The 16612-nt window shown below is 32.6% G+C and overlaps 1 protein-coding gene across 1 annotated transcript in view; it reads left to right on the top strand.

Annotated features, from left to right (window-relative positions):
• Positions 1 to 4519, top strand: part of Mcr (macroglobulin complement-related) — a 157221-nt gene extending 152702 nt beyond the window's left edge. Inside the window, exons 27-31 of the mRNA XM_085943676.1 lie at positions 261 to 422; positions 665 to 858; positions 1708 to 1882; positions 3122 to 3227; positions 3432 to 4519. Coding sequence (XP_085799802.1) covers positions 261 to 422; positions 665 to 858; positions 1708 to 1882; positions 3122 to 3227; positions 3432 to 3664 — 870 coding nt within the window. The 3' untranslated portion in view covers positions 3665 to 4519. The remainder of the gene's footprint in view (positions 1 to 260; positions 423 to 664; positions 859 to 1707; positions 1883 to 3121; positions 3228 to 3431) is intronic.
• Positions 4520 to 16612: the final 12093 nt, after the last annotated feature.

Here is a 16612-nt window from a genome sequence, read left to right as displayed (position 1 = left end):
GGTACTGTCCGACAAGAAGATCTAGGCAATAACCGAAAGTCGCTAGTGCGGTTAAAAGTAGGAGGAGCTTGTTAGTTCACAGTTTTAACACGTGGACAACTCGTCGCTAACCGGAAGGCGCTTCAATGGGAGGTTAAAAATGGGAGGAGCTTGATAGTTCACAGTTTTAACACGTAGCCAAGAAGATCTTGTTGGACAGTATATCTTTTGTTCCATAAATAATAAGATGAGAATTAATTACATATAATGTTTTTCCTCAGGATACTCACGTGGCCATGAAGGCCCTGATTGAATACACGGTTCGGAAGAGGCTGCGAGATGTGTCCACTTTGTCGGTGAGCATCGAAGCCACGGCCCTGCCCGGACATACCAAGATGTTGCACGTCACAGACGCCAACCTTGCTGTACTGCAGAGTATCGAAGTAAGTCAGCACTAGATAATGAGAAGCCCGTATGAGCACAAACTGTACTTTCAGTTTTGCATGTAATATAAAACAGATTAAGTTTTGTATAAATATGTACACGGTGATGAAAAAGTCCGATTGGAGGAGCTATAGGGAGGCCTTTAGCCAACAGTGGATCCGTTCTGGATGATAGTGACAAGCTTATTTTCATTCGATATTTTGTTTTACACGGTATTAATCAGTATGGTAATGTTGTTTAGATTCCTCAAGCTTGGGGCACGGTGAAGGTGCAGGCGAAGGGAGCCGGCTACGCCATCCTGCAGATGTCGGTGCAGTACAATGTGGACATCCAACAGTTCCAGACGGAGCCGCCTGTCCGCGCTTTCAGTCTGCACACGCGCGCTGACTTCCATGGCAGGAATCAGTCGCACATCAGCTACCAGAGTTGTCAAAGGTACATGATACACAACTTCTCATTCATTTAATTTAAGTTGATAACATTCACTTTTTTTTAATACTCCTAATGATTTGGATTCTAGTTCATTATTTAGTCAAATCAAGCTAATTTTGATATTAAAACATAGGTTAATTTCATAGTAACCTTCATAAATATTTAATCACAGAAATGTAAGTATTCACCGTCCCTGTTGAACCTATCTACAAAAACATAAGGCTTATATTTTTTTCTAATTGCAATCGTTTTATTAATTATTTATCTTGAGAAAATGATTTCAAAGTAGGTTCCAATTATAACGTAAAGCTTTTTCTCATCGACTATGGGTACTGGGCGGCAGTAGGTAATTAAAAAAAATATGTTATATTTACTGGTTTTTATAACAAATTGTTATGTTTACCAAAAGTTTATCTTGCGTTCAACTGTATTAAATTCCTACCTAAATATTGTATTTGACTGTAACATTGAAATGAGAATGAAGTGTCAGTTTCAAACCTCCAAAAGCGAGTTGCAAAATCCTCCAAACTTTCAACATGGTTTTCTAATAATTTAAAGTTATTTTATTCCGCCATTCGCGTTTTTTTAATCAAGTCGTAAGTGTGCCTTGCAGTTTTTATTATTAACTCGAAATAAATATTCATGTAGGTTGCCTACTTTAAAACTAACAGCCTTAATTCATTCACCATCAATTTGGTCGTATGTTTGGTTTTGCAGAGGCATCGTCACAATTTCCGGACCCATTTGGTATACCCTTGAATCTGTTGTTGCTTGATTATTTCTCCCAATTACGTTGATGTCATCCGCACCTGCATTATTGATACTGAACCATTATTCTGTTTGTATCGTCAGGTGGACCAATCTGAATGAGTCAATGCGATCAGGCATGGCGGTCTTGGACGTAGCCATTCCAACTGGATACATCATTCAACAACAAAAACTGGACGCATACATCCTGTCCCGACACGTCAGAAACCTGCAAAGGGCTCGCTTCCAAGACAGGAAAGTCCTCTTCTATTTCGACTTTGTAAGTTTATTTGTATTTAACATTTCCATTACCATTATTTATTTTAGAAAGCAGACTACAGGTTATGATGATTAACATAAATTAATGAGGAAATGGGACAATCGCGTGCTGAGTTATCTCTTGCATATTGTTCTTCAGCCTTTTGACACCCGCAGCCTGGCGAACATAGGAGAAATATTTCGCGGACCTGTATCGGCCAGAAATAAAAACCAATATAGATAGATTTTATTTATTAAATCTTATGATATAAAATTACAATTTTTGGTTATGTGTGACATCTAGTGTTGCTTTTTTGTAAGCAAATTTGATATACGTGGTTGTGGCATTGTTTCTGAGAGATAAAACACTGCATAAACATCCATTCGATTTCTATGTTTGTTTTTTATTACTGAAATAAATAAAAAAGTCTTTACATACAAATCGGAAGTCGAAAAAACTACCAATAATCTGATAGCTTTATAACTCGGAGATGGATATTTTTTATCGGGGGAAATCCTAAATTGAAACAATAATTGCATTTTATGTCATTATGGTCAGCTTTTCTTACTCACGTGGATCAAGTGCACATGAATTAATATCTTCCAATAAGGGATTATTAATCCAGAGGTCACCTTTCCCCTTTCACAATTCCCCGAATCGTGTAGCGGTATAGTCAGTTGAAGGCATTGTGAAAGATTTCAGGGACCGGCAATAAATTCTCCGGCAAAAAGGTCCGCGGACGACTAGTTGAAGAACACTGATCTAAAGGGTCTTGCATACACAAACTCAGGGCAATTGCAACTCCTGGTTTTTCCATATGTCTATGCAGCGGAAATATAAACCATAAAAGTAGTATATCGAAAAAGGATCAATGCTTTTATGATGTTGTATTGGAAGTGTATTTTCTGGATCTCCTGAACAGTCAGATATACTTACAAATTCATCCTTGAAAAACTAGAAATAACACAGACACTCGAGCATCTATTTAAGACCTGAGTCTTCAATTGTTGTGTCACATGATTCGAAGGGGGATAACAGTTTACAGTGACTGGTCACGATCGATAGGGTAAACAGTAAAAAATAAAGAACGATCGCTGGACAGATCAAGATTATGACCGGATTTTCATTGCTGTCAGCAAGACAAGACTCAGGTGCAGAAATAGAACTGCTCATGAAAACCTCAGTAAAGTGGCAGTGACCGAGAAAATATTAATACACTTGTTCCTATGAATCTTAAATATTTTAATTTGTTGTTTTCAGTTGGACCATGAAGATATCTGTATAAATTTCACTATCGAACGATGGTATCCTGTGGCCAATATGTCCCGTTATCTGCCAATCAGAGTCTACGACTACTATTCTCCCGGTAAGTCTTCTACACACATCACATTATGAAAACATTCTATGGAAGCAACTAATGAATTCAAAAAAATCAGAAGCAGGTGCTAAATGCTGATCCCATTCTGAGAATTCAAGCCAATATCTGCAATTATAAATATTTAAATTCGATTCACTCAACTTAGGTCATTTCAATTCTCAAATTTTTATTTATTCCTATTTTCTTTGATAGAGCGATTCAACGAGACGATCTTCGACGCGCTGCCGACTTACCTTCTCAACATTTGCGAGGTGTGCGGATCTTCGCAGTGCCCGTACTGCGCCATCTACAACTCGGCTCTCAGCCACACGGCCACCCTCTCCTTGGTGGTCATCGCAGCCCTCACTCTGGTCTTCGCCAACTTCCGCACCAACTTCCTGCTCAGGGGCCTACTTCAGATGTCCGCGAACGATGTCATCATTTAAACTCCGCCCAAACAATAATCTGTTAAAAGTGGTATCGCCAATAATTATATTAATGTTTTTGACAAAATATTGAACGTTTCATAATTCATTATTGCGTAACGATCGATTGTAGATAATTCTTTGTAATATACGTCTTCCAGGATTGACTGTTTATATGACGAAAAGATACTGCGTTTTGCGCGTCACTTCGGAAACTGAATTGACACACAAACACACACTTTTTAAATATAACTTGTAAATGTTCGTTCAAGGTTAATTATGTACTGTATTACATAATATTATGTTGTCTTTAACTTAAGGTGGAGTGTAATAGGTTTTGGAGACATCTAGTGACAATAAATTAAATAAGGTTAAAAATTAAAAGTAAGGAAATAACATATAAATTGATCCAGAGTAACGCCAGTAGATTAGGTAAATTCAGTGTCAGGTTTAGGGTACTTGGAGGCCTGAGATACTGACTAATTTTGAGGTCCACCATGGTAAAAAATAAAATAAAAACCACAAATTCCAACTACTAATGCTCCTAGTAAAAATGTCAATGTTTCTCTTTCCTAAAATTATGATAATATTTGTGGTTTGTTTTTTGTTGTTTACAAGTACGCATCTATTTGTGAGAAATACCCATATTTTATGATTGGTTTGAACTGTTTCGAGACCCCCTTTTAATTCTTATGACAAATCGATTGTGGCGTCTGTGTCAAAGAAAATCACCTCTGGGTGAATTAGAAACTACATTGTATTATTAATAAAAAATGTCACTTTAAACCAACATATTAAAAAATACTGTCTCATACATAATAGGGTAAACTCAATTAGAGATAAATAAAAAGGATGTCAAGTTAAATAAAACTTTCCTAGTGTAAAAAATACATTATTGCTATGATTAATTTTAAGAAGGGGTGGTTCAACAAACATTATTTTATAATATAATATCTCTTTGAATATTCTAATATATTTTGATAAATATTGATTAATTGGACCCACTCATGTGAAATTTTTCAGCAAGTTGTTAATTGCATGTCTCTTTCATCAATTATACTCCACGTTAATCCCAATAATTTAATTTAAAAGATGATTTATGTGCGATTACTTCAACATAGTATAAAATTCTCCTGTAATGCGTAAAGTTCACAGGTTGTCTTATTTTAGAACCAACATGTCATAGGTTGAAGCGTTGGCTGAGGGTAATTGATTTGTACTTGAAAGACCAAAGGGAGTTTTTGTTTCGCAGATCACAGATCTGGAAGTAATTCATTTCGCCAAATGATATTATGTAATAGTTTTATTTTGATGAATGTTCATTTTGCATTATTGTTTGTCGAAAAGAGGACTATTACAAAATACATAATATGCAATAATCGTTGTCCGACTACCAATATAACATATACCTAATGACATTTTATATGAATATATATATTTTATATTGATATGAATATAGGCCCGTTGTAACTTATTCATATCAACATGAGTGACTTCAAATAACAATGATTTTAAAGGTCCAAACAGACTATGTGACAGGTCGTCGTATATAAAGTCTAAAGTATCTGATCGGAAACACTTGATCTCCTTTAAAATAGTCTAATTAAGATTGCACACACTTCTCTTAGCGGTCATCTTTCGGAAGCATCTTTAGAACACCTTTTGTAAATGGCATACAACTCAGCCGTCGCTGTACACATATTGTATTCTCGTGATCCAAATTCCCCAAGTTTTTCCCCCTTTGAGAACAACAAACAATCACAAGGAGCCCAGCATGACTTGCAGGCACCTCATCATTTCAGCTTACCAGAATGTGTCTCTCCACCGTCGTGCTGTCATCTTTGAACCGGTTGTATCACTTCTTAATGTGTGGTGCCCATGGAATCATTACTGAAAGCCTTCTGAATCTCTAGAATGATTTCCACTTCGTTATCACCGAGCTTTATGTTAAAATTGTTCCGTTATTTCTCGAAATTGAAAATCAGAAAGACAATGTACACACCCTCACACAAGTTGACACATTCACAGGATGGTACCATTCACCTCCTGTGCGTTTGTTCATTTGTTTCCACTGGAAAAACAAAGGTCACAAACCTTATAAACACCTACCTTCGTTTCTTGTCACATTTGATTACATGATGTAAACTTAGCATCATGGATTCTCATGAAAATAGTTTTTATGTATGATATGTTCATAGACATCAAAGATTATTTGCATTTATATGACAGCTGGTGACATAGTCTGTTAGTACTATAACTTACTTGAGTTGCGTTATCGGCCTAACGCAAAAGACGCATTGTATTGTTATCTAAAATGTTCAAATAAATGTAAGTGTTATTGTAAAACTTTAATTGTTAAGAGTTGGTATTATGTTTGATGTCTAACTATAAAGTTTCCCCGATAATATTGAGGTATTATTGTTTACCGCGTCAATTGACTCGGCAGTTATTTTATGGTGTAATTCTTAACGCATGTATCGAAAGTCAAAGAGGTTGAATCATTCAATACTTATACATAATTACGTTAATTCGTGACAGAATTCTTGATAATATTATCAAGTATTTGATTGTGAGATGAATTAATACTTTCCTTTTTTGTTTATGGTTATTCATTTATTAGACAACACATTATTCCCTTTAATATTTTAGTGCAAAGAATTAGGACTCCATTCCGCATTCCATATTAGGAATTTTGAAGAGTTTGATTTTCAAATCGAAAGATTGTACGTATGGTTGTATTGGTAACAAGCTCTTAATTTTTTTCTTCTATTGGCAGCCCCAAAAACAAAATGGTGGCTCGCAATCCGGCTTAAAGTCTTGTTTCTTTGTTTACATAACCTACCATGACTATTCATCTTAAAAATAATGGTCAGTATATTGCTTTTGGCCGCTTACACAAAATTGACATGGAACTATTTTCCACCGGTAGTCATAGCTAAATTTTATATTCAAATGCCTACTTTGATGCGTGAAATGTCAAATTAAAATCAAATTTAAGTATTCAAGACTTAATTAATTAATCTAAAATTGTAGTGTACTGTGAAGTGTGAAGTCCTCTTCAAATGAAGCTAACTTAATCAGTAGACCAGAGATAGTTTTTTTGGTTCAATTTTATACATTTAGGCTCTATAGAAGAAAGGTTTTTTGAAATTTTTGGGTATCAATATTATACTGAATTTTGTGTTGTATAAATCGGTATTTTTTTACATTCGTATTGAAGGATTCAAACAATTTGAGACAACTTTTGTCCTTGATAGCTTAGAATAATCTACCATTAAAATATATGTAATTAAAAAGACATACTTTCTAATTCTGTCTTATTCTTTTATACATCTCACATTATGAATAAAAATGAGATAGAGTATGAAAGTATAATTATTTTATGTAATATTATCGGTGCATATCTAAGCTATCATCGATGTTTGCTCCATATAGATTATCACAATAATTAACAATTATTTATTAGATAAGCGAAATTTCAATTATATTCTCGTAGTGGCAGTTTTATTCGGATTGCTGAATCTCCTGTAGTTAATATTTTATGTTGAACTATTCTATGAACCGTCCATTTGTCTGGTCAAACTTTTTTTACGATTTTATAATGTATTTTTAATTTAATATTTTGTAAGCCGGTGGAATGATCTCGGTGTGACTGCATCATCATCAACATCATGCCGTAACAAGTACGTTACATTCTTTGCAAAATGTTTCTGCAACCGTTAGATTTACTTTAAACAGAGGTTAGTTTCTTAAGTGTCATCGTCTGTGAGTGGTAAGCGCGTTCGCGTAATCGGATGAGAGATGTGTCATAGTGATAAGCCCTATGATAAGATTTTAATATTTGACATAATGAATTCGTGGAAATAATAATATATTACACATAATACTCTGGATTAAATAAAAGCAATTTATTCTGCGATGAATCTCATGACACACTACAGTGAATTTGTCACAATAACTTTAAAAGTTTAAAATAAATAATGTACATACAGCACAGATGTATACAATCTAACTGTAAATTGTATTAAATCTGTGTATATGTACTATTTAATTGCATATTATTTGTTTATACAATCTAATTGTACAATTTAATTGTATTACCCAATTTAAAGTATTTAACGTGTAAACGAATGATTAATAATTCCATATGAGTAATCTCGTTACCTTACTGATAATTTAAATTATTAAGTTGTAATTTTTATAACAGCAAATAGGTGTTTTATTGATAAATGGTCATAGTATTAATTCATTATGGCGTATGTATGAAGTACGTATGACAAACAATATTCCCATAATTATATTATTATAAACATAATATGTGACTATTTCGGATATCAATTAATTAAGTAAAAAGAAATTATTTAATTTGCAAAATACTTTTTTTAATGTACATAATTAAGAAGATATTTTTATTAGACTTCAATATACTAAAAATAAAAATTATGTCACGTCCGATTTTAAATTAATCAATATTAAAAATGAATCTCGAATCGTATGAAAACAGATTACAATAGTCATAATTTTATATATCATGTAATGAATTTCTAATATAATTAATCATTATTCGTGGGTGCTGTAAAAGATCTTTTCTCATAATATATTATTATTGTGAATAGAATTATTTTTTATGCAAGCAACATTCTTTATTTTATACCTGCATAATTTTCAGAAATCATTAAAGGTTTTAAATAAATTGAGAGTGCCTTTCAAAATATAGATTAATTATACTTTGTCTACTTAATAATCTCATTGCACATTTGAGTTTGGATATTATAGTACAAACTTTAACTTAAAAATATCATTACAACACCGATGGCAATTCTGTTAAATAAAATATGTACTACATACCCTGTTTACTGTGTTCTGTTTTGTCAGATCTTGTAATTATAACGAAATTAAGTATCATCGGTTTCAATAATTAACAAGAAATATAAAAATATTGTTTCACTTAGATTTAAGATATATTTTTCATTAAGTATTATAGATTTGTTTTTAAAAATTACTTCTTTTGTAAGCCGTCCATTGTAGATAGTAAAGGAACAATTGACTGACATTAATCTTTCATCCAAATCTTAATATTTTTTGTCAAGATGAATGAATGTTTAAAAATGCCCCGTCGAAATGTATTTAAATGCATTTATTCTCGGGTACTTTGGGGTGTAATAATATTATTAATTTGTAATTCTTCTTTGTACATACGTTTTGTATTTTCATTTAGGATTATGGTAGGCATATAATATATTTTACTAATTAGTCCATGTCTCATTTTTATGACTGTAGGTAATGATAATTTTGCAAATGAGTTCTTTTTATAAAATGTTGATTTCTTATATAATATAATATTTTTTTCACAAATTGAATTATTATTTCCTTGATTCCGAAGAAAGAGGAAGAAGAAAAGAGAGGGTGGACCTAAAAAATATAGGTCTCAAACAAAACTAATTACAATCGAACTTGGTTATTACTTGTTATAAGCGTTACTCGTTATATCAGAGAATAGGTATTTTTAAATGAGCGGTCACATAACACAAAAAGTCGCAATTCAAACAAAAATACACAATTGGAATTTTTCCTCGAAACAAGCATGGCATTCATAAACTACAAAAGAAGTTGTTTATTGTAATGAACGCTGGTAGGTACCTAGTGACTTCACACACCTTGGATTTTTTACATGCAATTTCAACCATATGTGTGTATACTTTTTCAATATTGTCAGCGAAAACACCAATTAGGTAGATACTTAGACACTTAACTAGTGTCACAAACGTAATCCAGTCCAGTCGGATTTTATTGCTTAGGGTCCAAATGTTTTTAAATGATCGACACATTAACAGTTTTAAAGAAAATTTTGACAATATTTAGCTCGGTATAACCGATAAGTAGCTCGTTATAAAAGTGAATAAATGTATGGAGAAAATCATAAACTAAAATGTCAACGAATGTTTCCTCGTTACATCCGAGATCTCGCTATATCTGTGATCGTAATAACCGAGTGTGACTGTATGTCGATATTTTCTTTTGATGTTTTAAATTCCTTGGACTGACCGGGTGACAAATGTTGAAGTTCTCAATCGGATGGTAAAGGACCAAGAAGTTCTACGTAGTATCAAAAACAGAAAAATAGAGCATCTCAGCCACATTATGAGAGGCAACAGTACAGCATTCCCCAACTTGTCATCCAAGGAAAGATCAACACTAATTTCTCTATTTTTTATATAAATATTAACACATTCGCGAACACGTGTTAGTGATATGACCCATATTAAAATTTTTATTTTTTAAATTTTCGATTTAGATAAATATAGAAATGAGTTAAGTCTTAAGATACGACACTATCTAATGGAAATATGTTCGCACCATGACAAGTAGCAGGGAACATATTGTTTTAATCCAAAATACGACTTCTATAAACGTCATGTCGTATTCCGTTTGACAGTACAAGACGTCTATGGACGTCCTGTCATTTCGTATCTCACAAAATACGACGTTTATAGATGTCATGTCTGCGAATGTGCTAATACTGTTACATTTTTCTTTGTTTTTGCCCATGTCATGTTGTAAATCTTGAATTCGAAATTTGAATTTAAAAAAAAAATAACCAGCTGCATGATTCGAACCCGTGACCTATAGCAGTGCTCCGTAACCTTTTCTCACCCACGGCACACTAAAGGTCTTCCCAAAAATCCGCGGCACACCTCACATAGAACAATTTATACACCAAAACATGGACGCCACATACTCTAAAATGGCGTTTTTTAAATGATGTTCTAGGTAATTAATTGTATTGATTGTATGCGATTTTTTGTATTTATTAACACATCCACTTGAAATATGGTTAGTTGTCGGGTTAAGAATAATTATATGTCGAGTATTGACATAATAATAATAAATTGTATCCTACAATCACATGTTTTAAAACAGAGGTCGGCACCATGCCCAGAATTCATACCTATTTATGAAATAGAGTATTTTTCCTATATGGTATGTCACAATTATACACGTCGGTCCTTTTCTAATGCATGTTACAGTATTGCATAAGTCAATGAAGAAATAATACAGAGATACGTATCGATGAAGAAATTTTCAAAGTCGAGTGTGAACACATGACGCATAACAGATAAGACGGGGTAAGAAAAAAAGTAATCAAACCACAAAATTCTTAAAGTAAAAAATTATATTTGTCTGAACAAAAATTTATGTCAACAGCACTGGACCCGACAGTATAGGTGTGGAAAAAGTAACTTTTTCTGTCAAAAAAACGAAATTATCTTATTTAAAACATATTTGCAAGTATTTGATATTCAATATACGTACCTGTTGTACCATAAAACTTATGTAGTTGCACTAAAAGCCGGCTGACATGATCATGTTTTTTGACGTAAATAAAAAATATTTGTCAAAATAATTGCTTATAATTAAGATTTAATATATAATTTTATTAAAATTGTAATTCTGTCTTCCAACATTTGGCACAGAGGTGCGGAAGAAGTTTCCCAAGCTGGTCCAACTGGTAAGAAATAACTTCACTTCGATTCGATATCTATTCATCATACAATCAACTCAAAATATATTTTCAAGTGAATTAAATATGTATAGCGAAAAATTAAACATTATATTATACTTGATACTCCTATATTAAAATTTGATACAACCGGTTTTATAATAATCCCTGTGCTTGATCGCACTTTGGTATATAGAGATTGTACACAATCTATTTTTGAATCAAAATCTTTGTCCACCTTGTCTTTTAAGGTTGTGCAATTAATCAACTACAAAAACTGTCAGACGTACACACAGCAATAGACCATATTTTGCTACCGTCTTTAAGTAGAGGTTCACAGATCCCTGTATAGTGAACAACGTTCTACAATACTGACACACTTTGCATTCACCTCAGGAACATCATTGTATGTTTTCTTCAACAAATAATGCACAAGAATTAAGAATGTAGTAATCTTTATTGAAAGCACAACATTGCGGGTGGGTTCATTTTGTAAAAATCGTATGTTTCTAAATTGTATATAAAATTAATAATATATAAAACAGTAGTTGACTTGTTTACGAAATTTTCAATCTAGAAAGAACATTAAATAACAATGCCGCTAATACTTTTCGTTTTTATACTGCGCACTCTTGACTTTAGTTAGGTACTAATAAAAATAATGTACGGCAACTAAAAAAGCTGTAGCAGTAGCTAATTGAACATTAAATTTGATGAAACAACTTTACGAGCTCAAATAGTTACGCTAATCTAGAAATTGCCCACAGAATTTTCAGTAAACAAAATCATTCCGCTTGCAAGTGTTTACTGGAGAGGGAAACACTGAAGTTGACAGTATTAGATGATTAGTGAGCTATCGAAACACAAACTTCTTTTAGATTCAATTAAATTTGTCATTATTCACATTTATAGCATCATGTTAATATGATTGTAATTACTTATTCCGTGTGATTCTTTTATAATGTTTTATTTCTGAACATAATAGTATTTAATTATAATAGATAGGTATACTAAAATAATTATTACAAGAATACGAAATACCGTAATTAAACATCATAAAATAGTTACCAAATATGTATTTATTATTTTTTTTTTTTGTATATCGTCGCCATGCATATTCATTTTTTATGAGTAAGACATAAAATTTAAGGTAGGCTAAGTATAATAGTAGTACCTATTGTGTATTGAAATAGGCCAAATAGGGTTACCCCCCAGTGCAAAAATATATTGTTTGTGAGCAGTTCTGTTAAAAGTTAATTTCAGTTTATTTATACCGCATGTTACATAATCGGTATGCACTAATCCAGTGTTTCCCAATGTGGGGCATACGCCCCACCGGTGGGCAATTTGAATGTTTTGGGGGGCAAAGTGCAAATCATTAAATATTTGGTACATTTTTTTTGTTAAAAAATGCATTTTCGAAAATATTTTTTTTATATTGCAACCATGACTTTTCGCGAAAATTACTGTTGCCATTTCCATCATAATATTTAGTTGAATGCGGCGCTTTAGCGCTGTAAATGATATGTTACTGAAAAAAATCGTTTTGTTCACAAACTGTGGAGATTTAAGATTAAAATTGACCAAATTAGTCCTCACATAAAAACTCTTTGCAGCTCACATCAAGCATTAGGATTGCACTAATTTTTTTCTGAGTTGTACATCTAATATAATATTTATTAAACATAGGTAGGTACTTACTTACGAAAGTAAAATTGAAAATAGTATTTATTGCCTATGTGCATTTTTTTATTTTAAGCATTTCATTTTTTTTCTGAATTTATTAGTTAACTATGAAATTTTGATAGGGGGAGCATGGAGATTTTTGAAGCGTTGAAGTGGGGCATGGCACAAATAAGGTTGGGTAACACTGCACTAATCACATACAATCTTTGCATGCGTACCTGGCCCACAACAAATCATTTGACTGTCCGTGCTTCTATTGAATTTAAGTAAAATGAGTAGCCAATGAGTAAGCAGGTCCAAATTCGTGAATATAAAGAGTCTTGGAAAAAATCGTATTTCTGCATTGAACGCGAAAACAATATAATATGTTTAAAATGTACATCAACCGTTCTTTTAGGTTTTTAGGGAGTGCGTCATAATAAATCATTACACAAAAAGGCACCCAGAATACAATCAAATTTACGCATAGGCACAACAAACATTCCAGTACAATTTGAAACTTTAGGTTAGGTTTAGGTCGTTTAGGACAATAAACTCGACTTTATACCTCATCATGTTAATTTGTGAAAAATTGTATTGGTCTTAGTTAAGTGCATCTTTTAGAAGTAATGGCAGTGAATGAAATAGGTGTGGGGTTAGAGTGGTTAGATTATTTGAAAAATCGGGATCGCAAATTATGTAAGTAAGATATTATTGTGTCATATTGTTTGATTTCGTGTGGTCACCAGAGTGATTATTATTTCCTGTATAGATTGCTCTGTTTGAAGACGGAGGGTTAAAAATATTCTCTTCTATATTTTAGAAGTCGAAATCTTGGACACGATGCCGACCCTTGTTTTAAAATATTAATATGAGCGTAGCAGGCGACTTTTTTTACTATTAGAGCAATTTGTGAATATCTCACTTATCTGGTTGACCTGCCACGCCGCACCACCCCCCCCCTAAGCCTGGGTCCCCAGGCTAGAGCCCTGTCAGCCCCCCCTTGTGGGGGTCATACACCAAAATTACATTAATTTTTATTTGATAAATTAAATATACAAAGATAACACACGACGAAGAACTAAATGTACATATTACCATGTATTTGTATTATCAATATAATAACTGATCTTGTTTCAATGAACGTAAAAGATTTATATATTTTGACTTTTGAAAGAGAAACCCAAATTACCCAAAAAAAAAACCCAGTTCTTGGTCAAGACGAGACTGCTTATTATTTTTAATTATAACTTGAGTTGAAAAACTTTACTCACCTAGATATGTCGTAGTAAATGGGAGCTGAATTGCAATAGCCTTGTCGGAAATCTGAGGATATTCTTTATTAAACCGAAATCCAGAAAATAGCCAATGAAACATCGGCGAAGTTCAGTTTTAGCATTCCGTCGTTTCTCAATTCAACCAATTCCTCTCGAATTTATAGTGAAAGCGCTTCTATAGAATTTTCGGCATTGGTTACAAAAGGGTTTCGAATCCAGTCGTATTGATTGTATGAAAGCAATGATGAAATTTCTTTTGCAGCAAAGTTATAGTTTTTGAGGCGGTGTCATGTTACATTTCATGTGACATGTCTACATCTTTTAACGCAACTTAAATAAATACCGTTAATTAATTAACAAATAATAATAAATATTATTCGACACATCCTTGTTGATAATGAGTGTCAACCCTGCTTAAAACAATAACCGTTATAAAAATCAAAGAATAAAAAATCTTCCCGCTTCGGGTAGATGATGCAATAATCTGTTATGTGGATGGGGTCAGGACCACATCACTATTTCCGCCCACGGAACATCTATACTCCAAGATTAGAATCGATACAGGATGGATGTCTCCCGGTTTAACTTTGAATAACAGTTCTACGCCATTTCGATGTTTCCCTTTTTCGGACAAGGGACAAGTTTACAAACAATAGTTCCAGCCAAGCTGAGCAAGCAGTATTCAACCTAATTAAAGCTAAGTACAATTTAAAACCAATTAGAATCTATTTCACCGTACCAATCGAATATATCTCACCGTTGTATTAATTTTTCTATTTTTTTTTTGTATCATTTCAAAATTTAAATGTTGTACCTAATTGTGTTGTATAATTAATTACTCAACACCTTTTCAACGAATCTACGCAGTGTTTTTATTTCATTTTTTATTTCTATTTTTAAAATACACACTTATATAGGCGCCCAAATATTATATTTTCATATTACAAACGAGGTTACAAATGGCATTTTATTAAAGTTAATTATGAGATGAGGCATTCCTTGCAGAAAGTTCAAGTTAACCGAAAGCCGAGTCTATACGCTTTGAGATTAAAAAGTACTTTATTTCATGTTCTATCGATAAACTAGCTGGCATTTCATTTTAACTATATTAACTATTGTTCATTACAATTTTAACTCATCATTATATTTTCATATCACAATCATCAAATCATAAGTATAACAGCGGATCCAAAATCAATTGTTTGTTTTCAATCGTGGTCTGGTAGGTCATTTGGTACATTTGTATAGATCCTAGTCTTAACTCCTAATTTATCAGAGCATGTCAATATATTTTCATTCTGACCTTGTATTGTTTTATTAAGTCCATGAAGGTGCTCAAATACATTACCAGCCATGTAGTAAGTATTGTAGAATATACTAAATTATTTATGTTGTTTGCACTGCGGCACACCTAGCATCGTCTCACGGCACACCGGTTGCGGAACACTGACCTATAGAACAAGAGTCAAACGTTGTAACCTCTACTCTGACACAACGTAGAACCATCAGATACTTATAGGAGAAGGTAAATTGATTGAAAAGCAGTTTTTTTTCTTTTAATTTTATTGATTAATTCATTAATGACCATGTTTGCCCTGTTGTCATTTACATAAAAAAATATTTAAATATAATTATTATTATGAAGAATAAAACATTATTTACCAGTACATTAAAATTTAAGCCAATTTCAGATAATTACATAATATATTACTTTATCATATTATATAATCATAGGCTTGACATATTTTATATTTCTGTTAAAAAATAAACATGGAAATATATCATACAAGAAAACCAAATACAGTACGGGCAACAAAACTTCTGAAACAGCCTATAACTAAAAGCAAATAATTAATGAGATATCCTAGTATCCACACTTTTTGCTTGCATTTTTAACGATACGACTTGTCATTGTTCGAGAGTAACCACATTTTCACTGCTAGTGTGTATGTATTGAATCAATATATATATATATATAGCGTGTATCAATCAAATTCAATACCTATATACAATACCATCTGTTGCCACAAGATAACAACGCAAAACTTAAAAAATTACAACATTGCGACCACATTTGTTATTGTAGTTGCATGTTTACTGACAAAGAAATATCCTGCAATGGCAGGAAACTGCATATGAGGTGCGTAATAACAAAAACTGAATCCAAAATTATTCAATATAGTTCGTTTTAACATTAGTTTCTATTAGCCAATTAATCCTGACTTGCATTCATGAAAAATATAGTCAACGTGTCAACATCTATTCTTCGTTTTCAAATATTTTTTCGTGTGTAATTCCACATAGTATATGGATGTAATTTTTGTTAGATTTTTACCGTGTGGACTTAGCGGTTTTTGTTATTAGACACCACAAGTGGTCGAGCGGCTTACGTGCCAGTTTATAATGTCCCAGGTTTCAAATCCTGGGTCTGGAAAATGCACATATTGTTTTTCAATTTGTATTTGGAGTCAGCGTATGGACCTAATAGGTTGAGCAAGTGGCTAACATACGTTTCTCGTAAAAACA

Source organism: Rhyacophila brunnea, unplaced genomic scaffold, assembly GCF_057557595.1.
Source record: "Rhyacophila brunnea isolate RB1 unplaced genomic scaffold, BYU_Rbru_1.0 scaffold_16, whole genome shotgun sequence".
In the NCBI taxonomy this organism is placed as follows: Eukaryota; Metazoa; Arthropoda; class Insecta; order Trichoptera; family Rhyacophilidae; genus Rhyacophila; species Rhyacophila brunnea.
The sequence above is the reverse complement of the archived record's forward strand: the minus strand, read 5'-3'. Positions and strand labels throughout refer to the sequence as shown.